General features: G+C 49.9%; 1 protein-coding gene across 2 annotated transcripts; it reads right to left on the bottom strand.

The window, feature by feature from the left end:
* Positions 1-3,593: 3,593 nt before the first annotated feature.
* PARS2 (prolyl-tRNA synthetase 2, mitochondrial) lies at positions 3,594-9,473 on the bottom strand. Of its 2 annotated transcripts, none has more exons than XM_065912274.1 (2): positions 9,394-9,473; positions 3,594-8,410 (listed from the first exon to the last, which is right to left on the bottom strand). In XM_065912274.1, exon 2 carries the CDS (start codon positions 8,379-8,381, stop codon positions 6,954-6,956), a length of 1,428 nt encoding a protein of 475 aa, XP_065768346.1. In that variant the 5' UTR covers positions 8,382-8,410; positions 9,394-9,473; the 3' UTR covers positions 3,594-6,953. The 2 variants fall into 2 exon arrangements, with proteins under 2 accessions (XP_065768346.1, XP_065768337.1); XM_065912265.1 differs by lacking the exon at positions 9,394-9,473 and adding an exon at positions 9,066-9,358.
* Positions 9,474-13,588: the final 4,115 nt, after the last annotated feature.

Below are 13,588 nucleotides of genomic sequence, written 5' to 3'. Positions count from 1 at the left end.
GTTAATAATAAGCGCTGAGATTTGGGAGTTGTTTGTTACTATAGCAAAGCTAACTAATACATCATTAAACTGAAGCCAGCTGCTCTACTTAAGATCGACTCACTTAGGGTTTTCTGCTGTGGTGCTGTCGTCTATGAGGGGCAGTTTGCTGTGGAATGTTTACAAAGAACCAGGCAGCTTTCCTTCCAGGTGCAGGTCCCTGCCTGTGGCTTGTGGCTGTAGAGCCAAAGTCCAGCTTCCATCCTGAGCCTGGCTTAGGCCACACAGGCCATCCTCTCTCATTTCCCAGCTAGATTCTGTGCCCTTCCAGACAACAAGGCCTGGCCCGGCCTTGCTCCACTGCAGTGGCTATGGTGATGGGCAGCCAGGGTGAGCACAGGAGTGTGGGGCAAGGGCCCTGAACACTCCCCTTCCAGAGGGGCGGGACCTGCGGGGTTCGGGACAGGTGGCCCTCTTGTGAAGTGGATGGGTGTAGTGGGGCCTGTGGGCCTTGCCCTCGCCTGGTGCCTCTTTGGCCACTTGCCCATGCCTGGGATTCTAGCATAGCTTAATCAGAGCTCCCCACAGGACTTAAGCCTCCTCCACCTCACCTTATGATGAGGAAACTTAGGCTTAGAGGAAGGACAAGGGCAAGGCTGAGGAGCCAGCATCTTTGGCATCCCCAACTTGAGGCAGAGCCTTTCCCACCATCCCAGGGACCCTTCTTCCCACAAGACTAGAGTGCAGCCCTTCTCAGGGCAAAGGGTCAGGGATGGAGGTGGGCCTCCCTAACCTGTCTGGTTACCTCCGTGGATGTAGGGTGTCAGCTGGAGAACTCGGTGGGGGACACACCGTGATGAAACACTTCTGGAGGTGCACAAGGGCAGGCAGAGAGACGACAAATGGCTGTCCTGGAGAGCAAGCACTGTGCAAACCCTCATCCTAAGCCACGCTCTCAGTTCTAGGATCCCAATTTTATAAGTAAGATGGAGGCACACAGTCTCACCAGGGAGTATCAGACCTGGGACCTGAACCCAAGCATCTCACTCCAGAGCCTACCTGCCTCCTCTCTCAGGTTCCTTTCCTTCTGTTGACTTTACCAACATTTAATGGGCACCAACCAAGGGCAACCAACCTAGACAGCATATTAAAAAGCAGAGACATTACTTTGCCAACAAAGGTCCATCTAGTCAAGGCTGTGGTTTTTCCAGCAGTCATGTATGGATGTGAGAGTTGGACTGTAAAGAAAGCTGAGCGCCAAAGAATTGGTGCTTTTGAATTGGGGTGCTGGAGAATACTGTTGAGAGTCCCTTGGACTGCAAGGAGATCCAACCAGTCCATCCTAAAGGAAATCAGTCCTGAATATTCACTGGAAGGACTGATGCTGAAACTCCAATACTTTGGCCACCTGATGCGAAGAACTGACAGACACTGATGCTGGGAAAGACTGAAGGTGGGAGAAGGGGATAACAGGATGAGATGGTTGGATGGCATCACTGACTCAATAGACATGAGTGTTGCGTAAACTCCAGGAGTTGGTGATAGCCAGGGAGGCCTGGTGTGCTGCAGTCCGTGGGGTCACAAAGAGTTGGCCACAACAGAGTGACTGAACTGAACCAAGGGCAAGTTATCAGGTAGCTTCTGCCTTCAGGGTCATGCTGTTGAGTGGGTGTCATAAACCTAACCCTGGGTTGAGAACTCTCCAATAAAGAGAAATGCAGCCACAGTCTGTCTGTGCCCCTGCTGCACTCTTGGTGTGACATTCAAGGCCCGTCAGTGTCTGGCCCTTTACCATTTCTGTGGCTCCCTCTGTCTCCAGCCTCAGCCTAGCCATCCTGGCCTCAGTTCAGCTATGGTAGGAGGGTGCAGAAGTGAGAGTATCAGCTCTAGAGCCCGGCTATCTGCTTTCTACTTCCAGCCCCATGACCCACTCACTCAGTGGCCTCAGGCATCAGTCCTGTATGCAGCTTGAGGATAACAGCACCTTCCTCATGCAGATGCTGTGAGAATTCAATGAATTAATCTGTGTGTAGCACATGGAACACAGCTTGCCTCATACCAAGAGTTTATGACACTTACATTTTATTCTCCAGTATTGCCATGGTTTTAGCTTACGACTTTTGTACACTGTTCCCTCTGGAAGACTCTCACTTCTTCCCCTCTCTCCGTTCCCACTGTTCTTCCCTTTATTTAATACCTATCAGGACCTTCCGTCAGGTCCAGCTGGCTCCTCCAGGAAGCCCTGCTGGCCGGCCTCTCACCCCATGAGCCCTCTCTCCCCTCTGCTTACTGCCCTGTACTTGATCACTGAATGGCTGCTCCCACTTCTCTGGAAACATGAGTCAAGTACGCTGAACTCTGCATTATGCCCTGCCCTGCCCTAGCACAGCACCTCCTCAGCACACAGCAGGTGTATAACAATTACTGATGACACAGGAGGGAGTGAGGAATTCTGCACAGACCGGGGGTGGGAGGTGGAGGGAGGCCACCACACATGGGGGATGTGGGCCCTTCAACTGAAGGGACTGGTGAGGTGGGAGGGACTTCAAGCCAAGGCAGGAGCCTTGCAAGGGCATATTCTGGGGGTAGCACACATGCTCCCAGGCTTAGTAGTAATGACTGCCATGTACCGGGCACTTAGGTGTGCCAGAGAGCATTCCAGGAGCTTCGTGTGGATGGCTCAATCTTCCCAATCTCTGGGAGGCAAGGCACCACTTTACTGAGAAGAAAAGTGGCATAGAGAGGATAAGTAGCTTATAGTACCAGCTAGCTAGTGAAGGGTGAGTCACGACTTGAATTCAGGACTCCCCTCAGTCCCTCAGGAGATACTAACAGTAGCAATACTGGGCCCCTGCTTCCAGGGGTTGGCAACAAACCAGAGGCCCTTGCCTGCTCACTCCAAGGTTATGGTAAAAGTTTGGCAGTATGACCTGCAATGTCTCTGACATGTCTGCCTGGGTAGAAGAATTCAGTCTGCGGAAACCCTTGCCAGCAGCCCACGGGCTTAACAGCTAACCGGTAAGTGCCTCCACCCCACTCTCCCAACCCTACAAGGTTTTGATCACAAGCTCATTAGCACCTTGAGAGCTGCTGGCTTAATATGAGTGGACATCACCCCTGCATGGAGGTGGTGCCTGAAAGTGCCCACCCCATTGTGCTGGCCACACGCACTGCCCGCCAGAAACTTCCAGAAGGGCAGCTACACTTCCCAAGCACCTGCTGTGAGCAGGCCCCGCTGTCCCTGTTCTCCCAGTCAGGAAACGGGCATAAGAAGTGTCCTGCACAAGGTCCCACAGCTGCTAAATGGCCCAGGCAGTCTGACAGAAGTCTCTCTGTCTGGGTCACTGTGCTCTACGTTATTATTTTAAATTAAGTGAAATACTTCAATCTTCTCCCAAAATTTTGCAATAACATCATAAAAATGCTTTTCCTCCCAATTTCCACATTATAGAAAACTTAAATTCTTTTCCTAATTCTCAAAGTCATGTGTGCCCTTAGATTCAAACAAATTCTAAAACGCATCCTGGCCTCTAGGAGTAGAAATGGACAGGGGAAACTGTGAAGAGGCCTGGCGCTCAAGTAGTTAAGGAAATGACAATTTCAAGATTTCCACAAAGCTCCTTTATTGATAGCCCAGCAGGTGTTTCTTCCATTAAAACACTGAATATTAACGGAGCCCTTGATTTACATTCTAAGCTTGATTTACAGTGGTTTTGTTATGCACCAGCCTTTGTCCCCAAGTATTAATTCTGTTAAATATTTCCCAGCCAGTTGCTTCTCCATCTCCCCAAGGAATGAGCAATGATAATACAGCCTGTACCTGTTATTTTGCCAGCAACCCCATTTCATCAATTTATGGCAAGAAGTAATGTTGGCAAGTTCAGAAAGGATAGAGGAATGTACACGGTTTGAATATTTCTGTCTTTCCTCTAAGGAGATGGAACCATTCTGCAGATGTTACTTAATTTTTGTTCGTGCCACTCCCCAGGAAAGTTATGAAGCAACATAACAAAAAAACAAAACCCAGGTCTCAATGTTAACAGCAGAACCTGAGCTCCCAATGGATTATTTCCTAAGTCATCCCATGCAAGTCATCATGATTCCAGAGAGCACACTAGGGGTTAAGCTTTTCATATGTCAGCTCAGCCAACCCTCAGACCACCCAAGGAGGCAGGGGTGCCATTGTGAAAGCATCTCACAGATGAAGAATCTGAGATGCACAAAAGACGAGTTATTTGTCTATGATCATATAGCTGCTAAGTGGAGAACTGATTCTCTATTCAGGGTCCTAATCTTTCCACCAAATTATTCTGCCCCTGGCTACCGCAAAAAACACTGGTAAGTCAAGACACCTGGGTTTCAGTTCAGCTGGATGTTGAGCAAATCACTGTGCTCCTTGTATGCGTCTCCCTTGGAAAATGGGTATCTCTTTCAAACCTAAAGGCCCCTGTAGCTCAAATGCTGACTCAGCCAGCCGTCACTCCCAGCAACAAGATTTACCCGAGGTAGCCTAATTCAGGAGATGCAGCACCTGGTGTGCAATCAGGCAGTTTTGCCAGTCAGATGGGTTGCAGCAGGTTAATTCCCACTGCAGGCTTGTCTTCCATCTGTGAAGTGAGGGCTGGACAAGCAGGCTGCAAGCTCTCCTGTTCTAAAGTTCCATGATTCTACCTTACCCTAAAATCATTCCATATCATACACATTTATGAGAGTTTTAAATTAACTAGTTCTCTATTCCCTGAAGCTGATTTTTAGAAGTGCTTATTCTTACATTAGGCTAGCCTTCCATAAAGTATGCTTATGTAGCACAAATTTAAATTTAAAAAAATATTTAAAGTGCTTATTTGCACGTAATTCTAATTTCTCTACTTCAGGCTAAGTTGATCAGACATACATAATCCATTTTACTTACTGCAATCATTTTGTCCAGGCAGAGGCCATGCAGTATAGTGAGACAGGCATAGGTTTTGGTCAGTACCCAGATTCTAGCTCTGATACATTAATAGCTGTGCATTCTTAAACTGCTTAAATGGAGCTTCCAGTTTCTTCATCTGTAAAATGAGGATTTCACAGCACTTACCTTGCACAGTTTTAAGATCTAAACACGGCATATATAAGTGCTGAAAGCACAGAGCTCACGACAACCTGATAATGCACAACTGAAATGACTCAAACATTCAACCCTGCAAAGTGGGCTCAGAGGATGCTCCACAAAGTTGGCGAATTAGAATCATCAGGGGAATTTTTAAAACTGCTGACGCCCAAGCCACACCCCAGAACAGAACCTTGGGGTGGGACCCAGGGGATTCCACTGTGCACCCAAGAGTAAGAGCCTTGTCTTACAATCCAGCCTCTCTAGTTTGCTCTCAGAATCCCGTCTCCTGGCCTGAATGCTGGCCCAGAGCCCAGTGGTAGCCTGGGAGTCATTAGGGCCTGGTGTCTACATTCATTAGGAAGCCTGATGGTGTGTGCTGGGGGTGAGGTTGCTCTGGCAGGATCAGTGGTCACAAGCTGCTGGGAAGCTGTTTGGCAGACAGAACAACAGGCCAAGACAACACTTCAGTACACTAGGAGTCAGCCTAGGACCCCGGCCTCAGGGAGCTGACCACCAGTGACAAGAGGCTAGCAGCCATACAGTGAGCTGTGCGCGCCGAGTGAGAAGGGTGTCGGTGCTAGTAGGAGAGACAGGGGATGCCAGAGACAGAAACCGTTGCCAGGAGCTGACGAGCATGTTTCAGGAGGTGATGGCTTTGAGCTTGGCCCTGAAAGATTCTCCTTAGGTATGAACAAGTCGCGACACCAGGGGCCGAGGATGGAGAAGCTGATCCTGCTCCTGGGGGCAGGAGCAATGAAAGCTCAAGCTCACTGCCAGTTCTCCCCAGCACTCAGGCAGTGACCCTCTACTAATAATTCACCTCCATCATGCATGGCTCTAGGATCCAACTCTGCAGCCAGGGCAGTCACTGTAGCACTGGAAGCCTGCAGACACTTGAGGGAAGAAATGGTATAGCACACATTTTCCAGTCACCTGATTTTTTCTTTTATCCAGTGGAGAAGTAGAAAAAGGAGTTTCCAGGCAAGCTGCTGCTGCACTGTTAACTTGGCAGGTGTTAACACTGTTTCCAATTAACATGCTTTTTTTTCTTTTTTCCCAATTAACATGCAAACCTCACCCCAACAGTCTGACTTTATTCAATCAATATAACATGATCTCAGTGCCAGGTCAACTCAAGAGGGAGAGCCAGGTCTCTGGAGGTGGTTTGGGAGCCATTAGCCAATTGTTTTAACTTTCCTGGTAGTTTAAACGATGGAGGATCAGAGGAACCAGATCTGCCGGTCATGAACCTCTACAGGAACCAGCCAGTCAGCTGTGAGGACTTTACAGATCTAGTTCCATTTTCTCACATCACAGATGGGGAAATTCGAAGGCCCCAGCAGGGGAGGGGTCGTGTCCAAGTCACTGGTGAGCCGGTGGCAGCCCGGTGTCCTGATTCTTGTCCCCAGACCCTCAGCCCAATTCTCAGAGGAGGAGGACTGGCAGGCTGCCTCTCTGGACTGAATGCAGCAAGAGGCCCAAGGTCAGACTGCTGGAGCTGGGAGGGTACCGGCCATCAGGAAGCCCCCAACCTACATGTGGTGTAGGAAACTGCTGAGAGTAGGGAAGTGACTCTCTTGAGGGCCAAGATGCCAACTTGGCTCCTTCCAGCCACTACCTCCAAACAGAAGCTTCCACAGTGGAATATGAAAGATAGGGTATGTGGCGGCGTGGCCAGCCCAGACAAAGGGATCAAGTTAACAACTTTAAATACAAATAGTCCAAACAAATGACTACAACTGGCTTTCCTAACATGGTCTCACCTTCCACAAGCTGCTCTGTTTCTGGGGAGACCAGCTCTGGAAAGCAGTACAGGAAAGGTAGTGTTTCAGTGAACACCAAGGCTGTGAGATGCAGTGGGAGGGGTCCAGGGGGTGGTTCAGACAACCTGCACTTGGCTCAGTAATTCCAGGACTCCCTCTCTGGTAAGGAAAACCACCTCTCCGGTATTCTGGCACCAAACCTCAAAATGTGCAGGGTCGTCCAGAGCCCTCTTGGCCGCGATGATTACAAAGGGGTAGCCGAACTTGTTGGCATCTTTCAGTCTGTTTCCAATGGTCAGATGAGTCCTGTCATCCAGCAGGACCTCCCCTTGGAGCTGTGGCACCACCTCTGTGATATGGTCGTAAAGATGCCCCGCGAGCTCTGCGGCCGCCTCCTCCTTACTGCCCTTCTTGGGGGGGATGAGGCAGACTTGGTAAGGGGCCAGGAGGCCAGGCCAGCGGATGCAGTCTTCTGTAGAGAGAACTTCAATGGCAGCGGCCAAGATCCGTGTCACGCCCAAGCCGTAACACCCCATTTCAGCCAGGGAGGGCTTGCCGTGGACATTAGTGAACTGGGCATTAAAGACAGAGGAGTACTTGGTGCCCAGGTAAAACGTGTGCCCTACCTCGATGCCTCTGGTTTCAGTCAGTGGCCCCTGGCAAGCAGGGCAGTTGGTCCGTGACGAGCCCAGAGTCTCCACGTTGGCAGAGAAGTGGCAGCTGGGACACAGCACAAGTCGGTCCTCTCCAACGTCCATCGGCAGCTGGAACTCGTGGGACATTGTGCCCCCGATGCTGCCCACGTCGGCCTGGACCTTGACGCATCGCAGCCCCAGCCTGCTGAACAGGCTGCTGTAGGCATCACACACCAGGCTATAGGTCAGCTGGGCGGCCTCGGGGGAGGAGTCGAAGGTGTACATGTCCTTCATGTAAAACTCTCGGCCGCGGAGAAGACCAAAGCGGGGTCTGGGCTCGTCCCGAAACTTCCTCGTCACCTGGTACAGTAGGAACGGCAGCTGCTTGTAGGACAGTCTCTTCTGGGAGGCGACCAGGGCTGTAATGGCTTCCTCGTGGGTTGGTCCTAAGCAGTATTCCTTGCCGTGTCTGTCTCTAAGTCTCAGCAGCTCCCTGCCCATCGAGTCCCATCGGTTGGTGGCTCGCCAGAGCTCTGCTGGGCTGAGGCTGGGCATGTTGACCTTCTGTCCCCCGATGGTCTGCATCTCCTGATCTATCACCCGCACCAGCTTCTCCATGGCGCGGACAGTGTAAGGCAGGAGGTGGTAACATCCGGGGCTTGCCGGGTGGATGAGGCCCACCTGCAGCATCAGCCGCTGGCTCTTACAGGTCAGGTCACCAGATCTGCCCTCGAGAGAGAATACCTGGTCTTCTCGAAGTTTCTGGGGCTGGAACATGCGGGACAGCACCAAGCGCTTCCCTCTCCCAGGGGCACAGTGGTGAAACCTCTGAGGAGCATACTTCGAGAGTTGATGGCTGCAGTTGGCCAGGGAGGGCAGTGCTCTGCATCTTGTCAGCAGCCCTTCCATGACATCCCAGCACAGGGGTGCACTTGTGCCTGAAGAAAAACGAGTTGAGCAGAAATATGTGTTAACTGTGATCCGACACCCTGCAGCAGTCAGCACAGATCGGCCTCCAATAAAACTTCTATGACAGCCACCAATTTTGCAGATGCAAAAGGATATAAACTCTTTAAAGGTTCTTGATTTATACTGCCAAACTTAGTGAGCACCCCTAATCATCAGCACACCCCACGGAACAAAAGCTCTCCTGCAGTATGCTGAGAACAGGTTACTAATTCCCCTCAGCTCTGGGAAGCTCAAATCCCCCCAGGTGATTCCCTCCCGCTTTCAGCAGCCTCAATCCTTCAGCTGGTCCCCTCCAACTTTCAGCAGCTTCAACAACTTCCCCTGGGCACTGTACAAATATCATTTCCTTTGTGGCCCATGACCTGAAGACAGCTGGGAGGCATGGCCACAGAGCCCTAGTATACCTGCTTGGAAAACTGCAGGCCCTGGAGGCAGGAGACATGTGGTTCACACCTGGAACCATCACTTAAAAGTCCCACCTCAGGCCCGTGGCTCAAGCCAGAAATTCCTTCACCCTGGACGACTCCTCAAGCAAGTGAGTCTGTCTCCAAGACTTCTCTCAAGTCGACCCCCATCATTACAGTGGCCCAGCAGCTGTGAAATTTCAGCAAGCATCAGAATCACCTGGAGGGCTTGTGGGGCCTCATCGCCAGAGTTTCTGAGTCAGCAGGTCTGGGGTGTGGGCAGAGAACTTGTATTTCTCACAAGTTACTGGTCACAAAGACCCGAGGCACATAAGGAAGTCCTGCCATTTCACAACGGAGGAAACAGACTAAGAAACGAAAATTATTCAAGAGTTTATGTGATTGTGACCCCGCCCCAATCTAGGGACGGGAAGCACGTGGAAAAACTGACACCAGAGTCCTCGGGCTCCACGCCCAGAACCGAGCCCTCTCTTCCGCAGTGTCCCGCCCGTCCGTCAGCCCTCACTGCTACATCCCCATTCACCAACCGTAGTCCCAGGGAACGTCGCCCGCGCAGACACCGCCACACGAACCACCGCGCCTGCGCCAAGGCGGTGGTAGCCCAAGCCCGCCCCTTACCCTTCCCACCAATCACAAAGCCGCGCTCTCGGGGCCTGGCCCCACCCCATCGACTCCAGTGAAAGGTTTGCCGGAAATTTAGCCAAGGAGAGAGACCGCGCTCGTAGACTGGCCTAGGCAGCAATAAGTAAATCACCGTCCCGGAAGTGCCCTCTAGGATTGAGGGAGGTGTAACTCTATGATCAAGGCCGATCTGGTAGGGTTTGGAGTCTGGGGTTCCCGCGCTGGAGCCCAGGGCCCGCCTCTATGTTGGAATGGGAGAACCGCTGGGGAGTGTGTAACTATGACAACAATGGGCAATGCGGCTTCGAATCTGCCCTAAGATTTTGCAGGCTTTCAATTTAAATAAATTTAAAATTTTAAAGAATTGAAATAAGGCATTTTATTTAGTCTTACAGACACTAAGTCAAACTTGCACGAAGTTTTTTTTGAGCAGCTACCACGTACCAAAAGACCCTAATGCTGGGAAAATTGAAGGCAGGAGGAGGACGAGATGGTTGGATGGCATCACTGACTCAGTGGACATGAGTTTGAGCAAGCTCCAGGAGATGGCAAAGGACAGGGAAGCCTGGCGTACTGCAGCCCACGGGGTCGCAAAGAGTCGGACACGACTGAGTGAACAACAGCAAGCAGGTACCAGCCGCTTGTAGAAACGAGGTATTGTAAACAAAATAGACAAAGTTCCCCGCATTCAGTGTAGCTTACATTCTAGTCAATTAACCAATATGGTGAACTTTAAGGGGAGGTCAAAGAACTCAGGGATCAAGACCAGTGGATTTTTTTAATACAATTACATTTTATTTTTCAAATTTTTATTGGTGTATAGTTGATTTACAAGGTTGTATTAGTTTTGATGTACAGCAAAGTGAATCAGTTATACACATACACATATCCACTCTTTTTTAGATTATTTTCCCATATAGTTCATTACAGAGTATTGAGTAGAGTTCTCTGTGCTATGTGGTAGTTCCTTACTAGTTATTTACTTTACATATAGTTGCTCAGTAGTGTCCAACTCTTTGCGCCTCCATGGACTGTAGCCCACCACGCCCCTCTGTCCGTGGAATTCTCCAGGAAGCATACTGGAGTGGTTAGCCATTCCCTTCTCCAGGGGATTTTCCCAACTCAGGGATCAAACCAGTCTCCTGCATTGCACACAGATTCTTTACCATCTGAGCCACCAGGGAAACCCATGGACTGGTGGGCTACAGTCCCTGGGGTTGCAAAGAGTCAGACAGACTTAATGACTCACACTTTCACTTTCACTTTATATATAGTAGTATGTCAATCCCTGAATTTTTAAAATTAATGTAAAAACTCCATGGTAAACTAATTATAACAATTTTGTATAAAGACAGGACCCATCAGTCAGATGGTTTTAAATGCTATGGAGAAAAACTAATTAAAGAAGGGAAAGGCTTGGTGGTTGAGTGGTTACCATTTAAAACAGGAGGATCAGGGGAAGTTTGGGGGAGAAGGTGACATTTTAGCAAAGATCTGAAGGAGTTGAGAGAGACTTGCAGATATCTGGGAGAAAAATGCTCCAGACACAGGGAACAATAAGTGCAAATGCCCTGAGGTGGGAGTTGCATATCATATAACTCTATCAAACTTATAACTGTTACAGTATATTCAGAGCCTAAAAGATACCAGACCCAGTGCAAGACCCTGGTGATTCTGATACTGCCCCCAAGAAGCCCTCAGCCCACCAGGATCTGCCAGGAACAACACTGTGTGATCAGTGCTGTAATAGGGCCGAGAACAGTCCTGTGGGGACACAGGGATGGAGGGCTTCCCTGAGGAGGTGAGCTTCAAACCGAGCCTAAAGGATGGGTGAGGTTTGACAGCACAAGAATGGCAGTGAGAGTGGAGTGGAATGTCCAGGACACTCCCAGGTATTGAATCAAGAATGATGAGCTGTTGTGAGGGGAGCATTGAGCGTGGTAGGGTTTACATGTTCAGTTTTCTACAGCTCCCAACACAGTGCCTGATACACAAACCAAAGCAATGGTTCTTAACTTTGACTGAACTGGGAATCACTGTGTGCCCCCCAGTCCCAGCCCCAAGATGCTGGTCAATACTTATAGTCCCCCATGATCCTAACACAAAGCCGGGGCTAGATCTGCTGACGTAGAGGAAGAACATCAGACACACTGGTGCTGGGGCAGGAGGATGATAGACACGTCATCATCTGGGTCTTACAACTGAGGAAAATACCACTTGATGAGTTCCACACCTGGCATCTGCTCACATGCTAGAAGCCAGACAGACCTGGGCTGGACCTGAGCTTTTTTGCGTGAAGAGCATCACTCAGCCTCAGCAGCCCAGCACTGTGCTCTGGGCTTTCCCAAGGAATGACGTCCCAAAGGCTTTACTGGGGCAACAGTCCCCACACTCTTCCCTGGGGGCAGAAGGCGAATAATTTTTTGTATATTTTGGGATCTGAAGTAGCCTTATAATTCTTCCTGCTCTCCATGCACTTTATTACATCCCTTCCAATCCTAGAAAAGCCAGGCATCGTCCTCTGCACCCTGAGGTGTTAATTATTTCTCAATTAGCTCTTCCCGATTGTAGAGCCTCATGGTGTGGAGAGGCCTAATGAGTTGCCGTGTTTATACACCCCCACGTCTTCAGAGCACTTTACCAATGGTAACTAATTAATGCTCACGACCCTCTTGGGAGGCAGGCCTGAGAACTGCCGCCTTTTACTAGGAGTTTGCGGGAGGCTTTGCAGCCAAGAGCTGCAGGTCCGCTCTAGCTGGCCGTGGTCAGAGTAGATTTACTCCCCATTGAGAAAGTCCAGGATTGTGGAGACCAGAATATAGCCCTTTTGCTGCTAGCCACCTCATGGGTGACATCTCAATCAATTGACTGATCAGTCATTTACTCGGTGCCTTGATTTACAGAGCCCATTCATGGTTACAAACCTCACAATTTCCCTAAAAGAGAAAAAAATTCATTCATTCATTCATTCATTCATTGTCATCCACAATAAAGCAAAAGTCACTTGCCTTGGTGCCCCACAGCCATAAGCTTAAGACTCACTGTAAGCTTAGTGGTTTCCACTGGCCACTGGTCAGACTGGGAATCCCTTGCAGGTAGGCACAGGTGTGGCTCTTTTCTGGATCCTCACCCCTAAGCAGAAGGCCTGGCCATGTTGGGTTCAGCAAGAGGTTTTGCTTTTTGCTGGTTTTAATATACCAATCAGTATATGCGTGGACAGTTTGTCTCTACTTGGGGTCAGAGCTCCTCTGAGGACATGCTGAGTTGTCCCTACACAGAGCTCACAGCCTGGCACAGAGAGGGGCTTCTAGTGTGTGCTGAATGAACAAGGAAGGCCAAATTCATGGTGAACTCCCTGACCTCAATTTGCTCCTAACCTCCTGGAGAGGGTGCCTCAAAGTAGAGGTCACAGCAGACTATGGTAAAGCTGTGAAGAAGGGAGAGCAAGATGCCTGGAGGGGAGCACTGCAAGGAGGGGTGGAATCCAGGAGGGCTCCTCGGAGGAGAGGACGTGAAATTAGACTTTAACTAGGAGTTTTTCAGGTTAAAAAGTAGCAGAGGGTGAATAGGAAGACAGTTCTATTCAGAGGGGCAGCAGGTCACTCTGCTGTAAGGGAAAAGGCCTCAAGATAGTTCTGACTGGAGTATAGAGCACTCCCAGGTGTCAGGGAAGTACAACCGGAAAGGCAGTGGGCCCCACTGTGTCAGGGCTTGCTGGAACAGACTGAAGTTTCTTACCTCTGAGGCTGGTGAAATTGTTTCTATGAAGAATGCCCCCACCAATGTACACACGTCTGTTTTGAGGCTTCACCGAAAACAGCTCCTCCTCTGAGAAAAATGCCTGGACATTTTGCATTCCACTTGACAACATGTATTTTATACAACTTGAAAACAAGAGGAATCATCACTTCAGGAAGATGGCCGCCTCCTCTGCTGAGAGCGCTGACCAGTGTGAGATTGTGGTTATTATACCAGAACATGGTCAGTTGTGTTTCTTTGCCTGAGTGAGGTGTGAACTGAGATGGGAGGAGAGAGATGGAGAAATAGGCCAGATGGGAGACTCCTGTAATGGCCCAGGCTGATGGGTGGAGAGGAGGAGAC

This window comes from Muntiacus reevesi, chromosome 1 (genome assembly GCF_963930625.1).
Source record: "Muntiacus reevesi chromosome 1, mMunRee1.1, whole genome shotgun sequence".
Taxonomy (NCBI): Eukaryota; Metazoa; Chordata; class Mammalia; order Artiodactyla; family Cervidae; genus Muntiacus; species Muntiacus reevesi.
The sequence above is the reverse complement of the archived record's forward strand: the minus strand, read 5'-3'. Positions and strand labels throughout refer to the sequence as shown.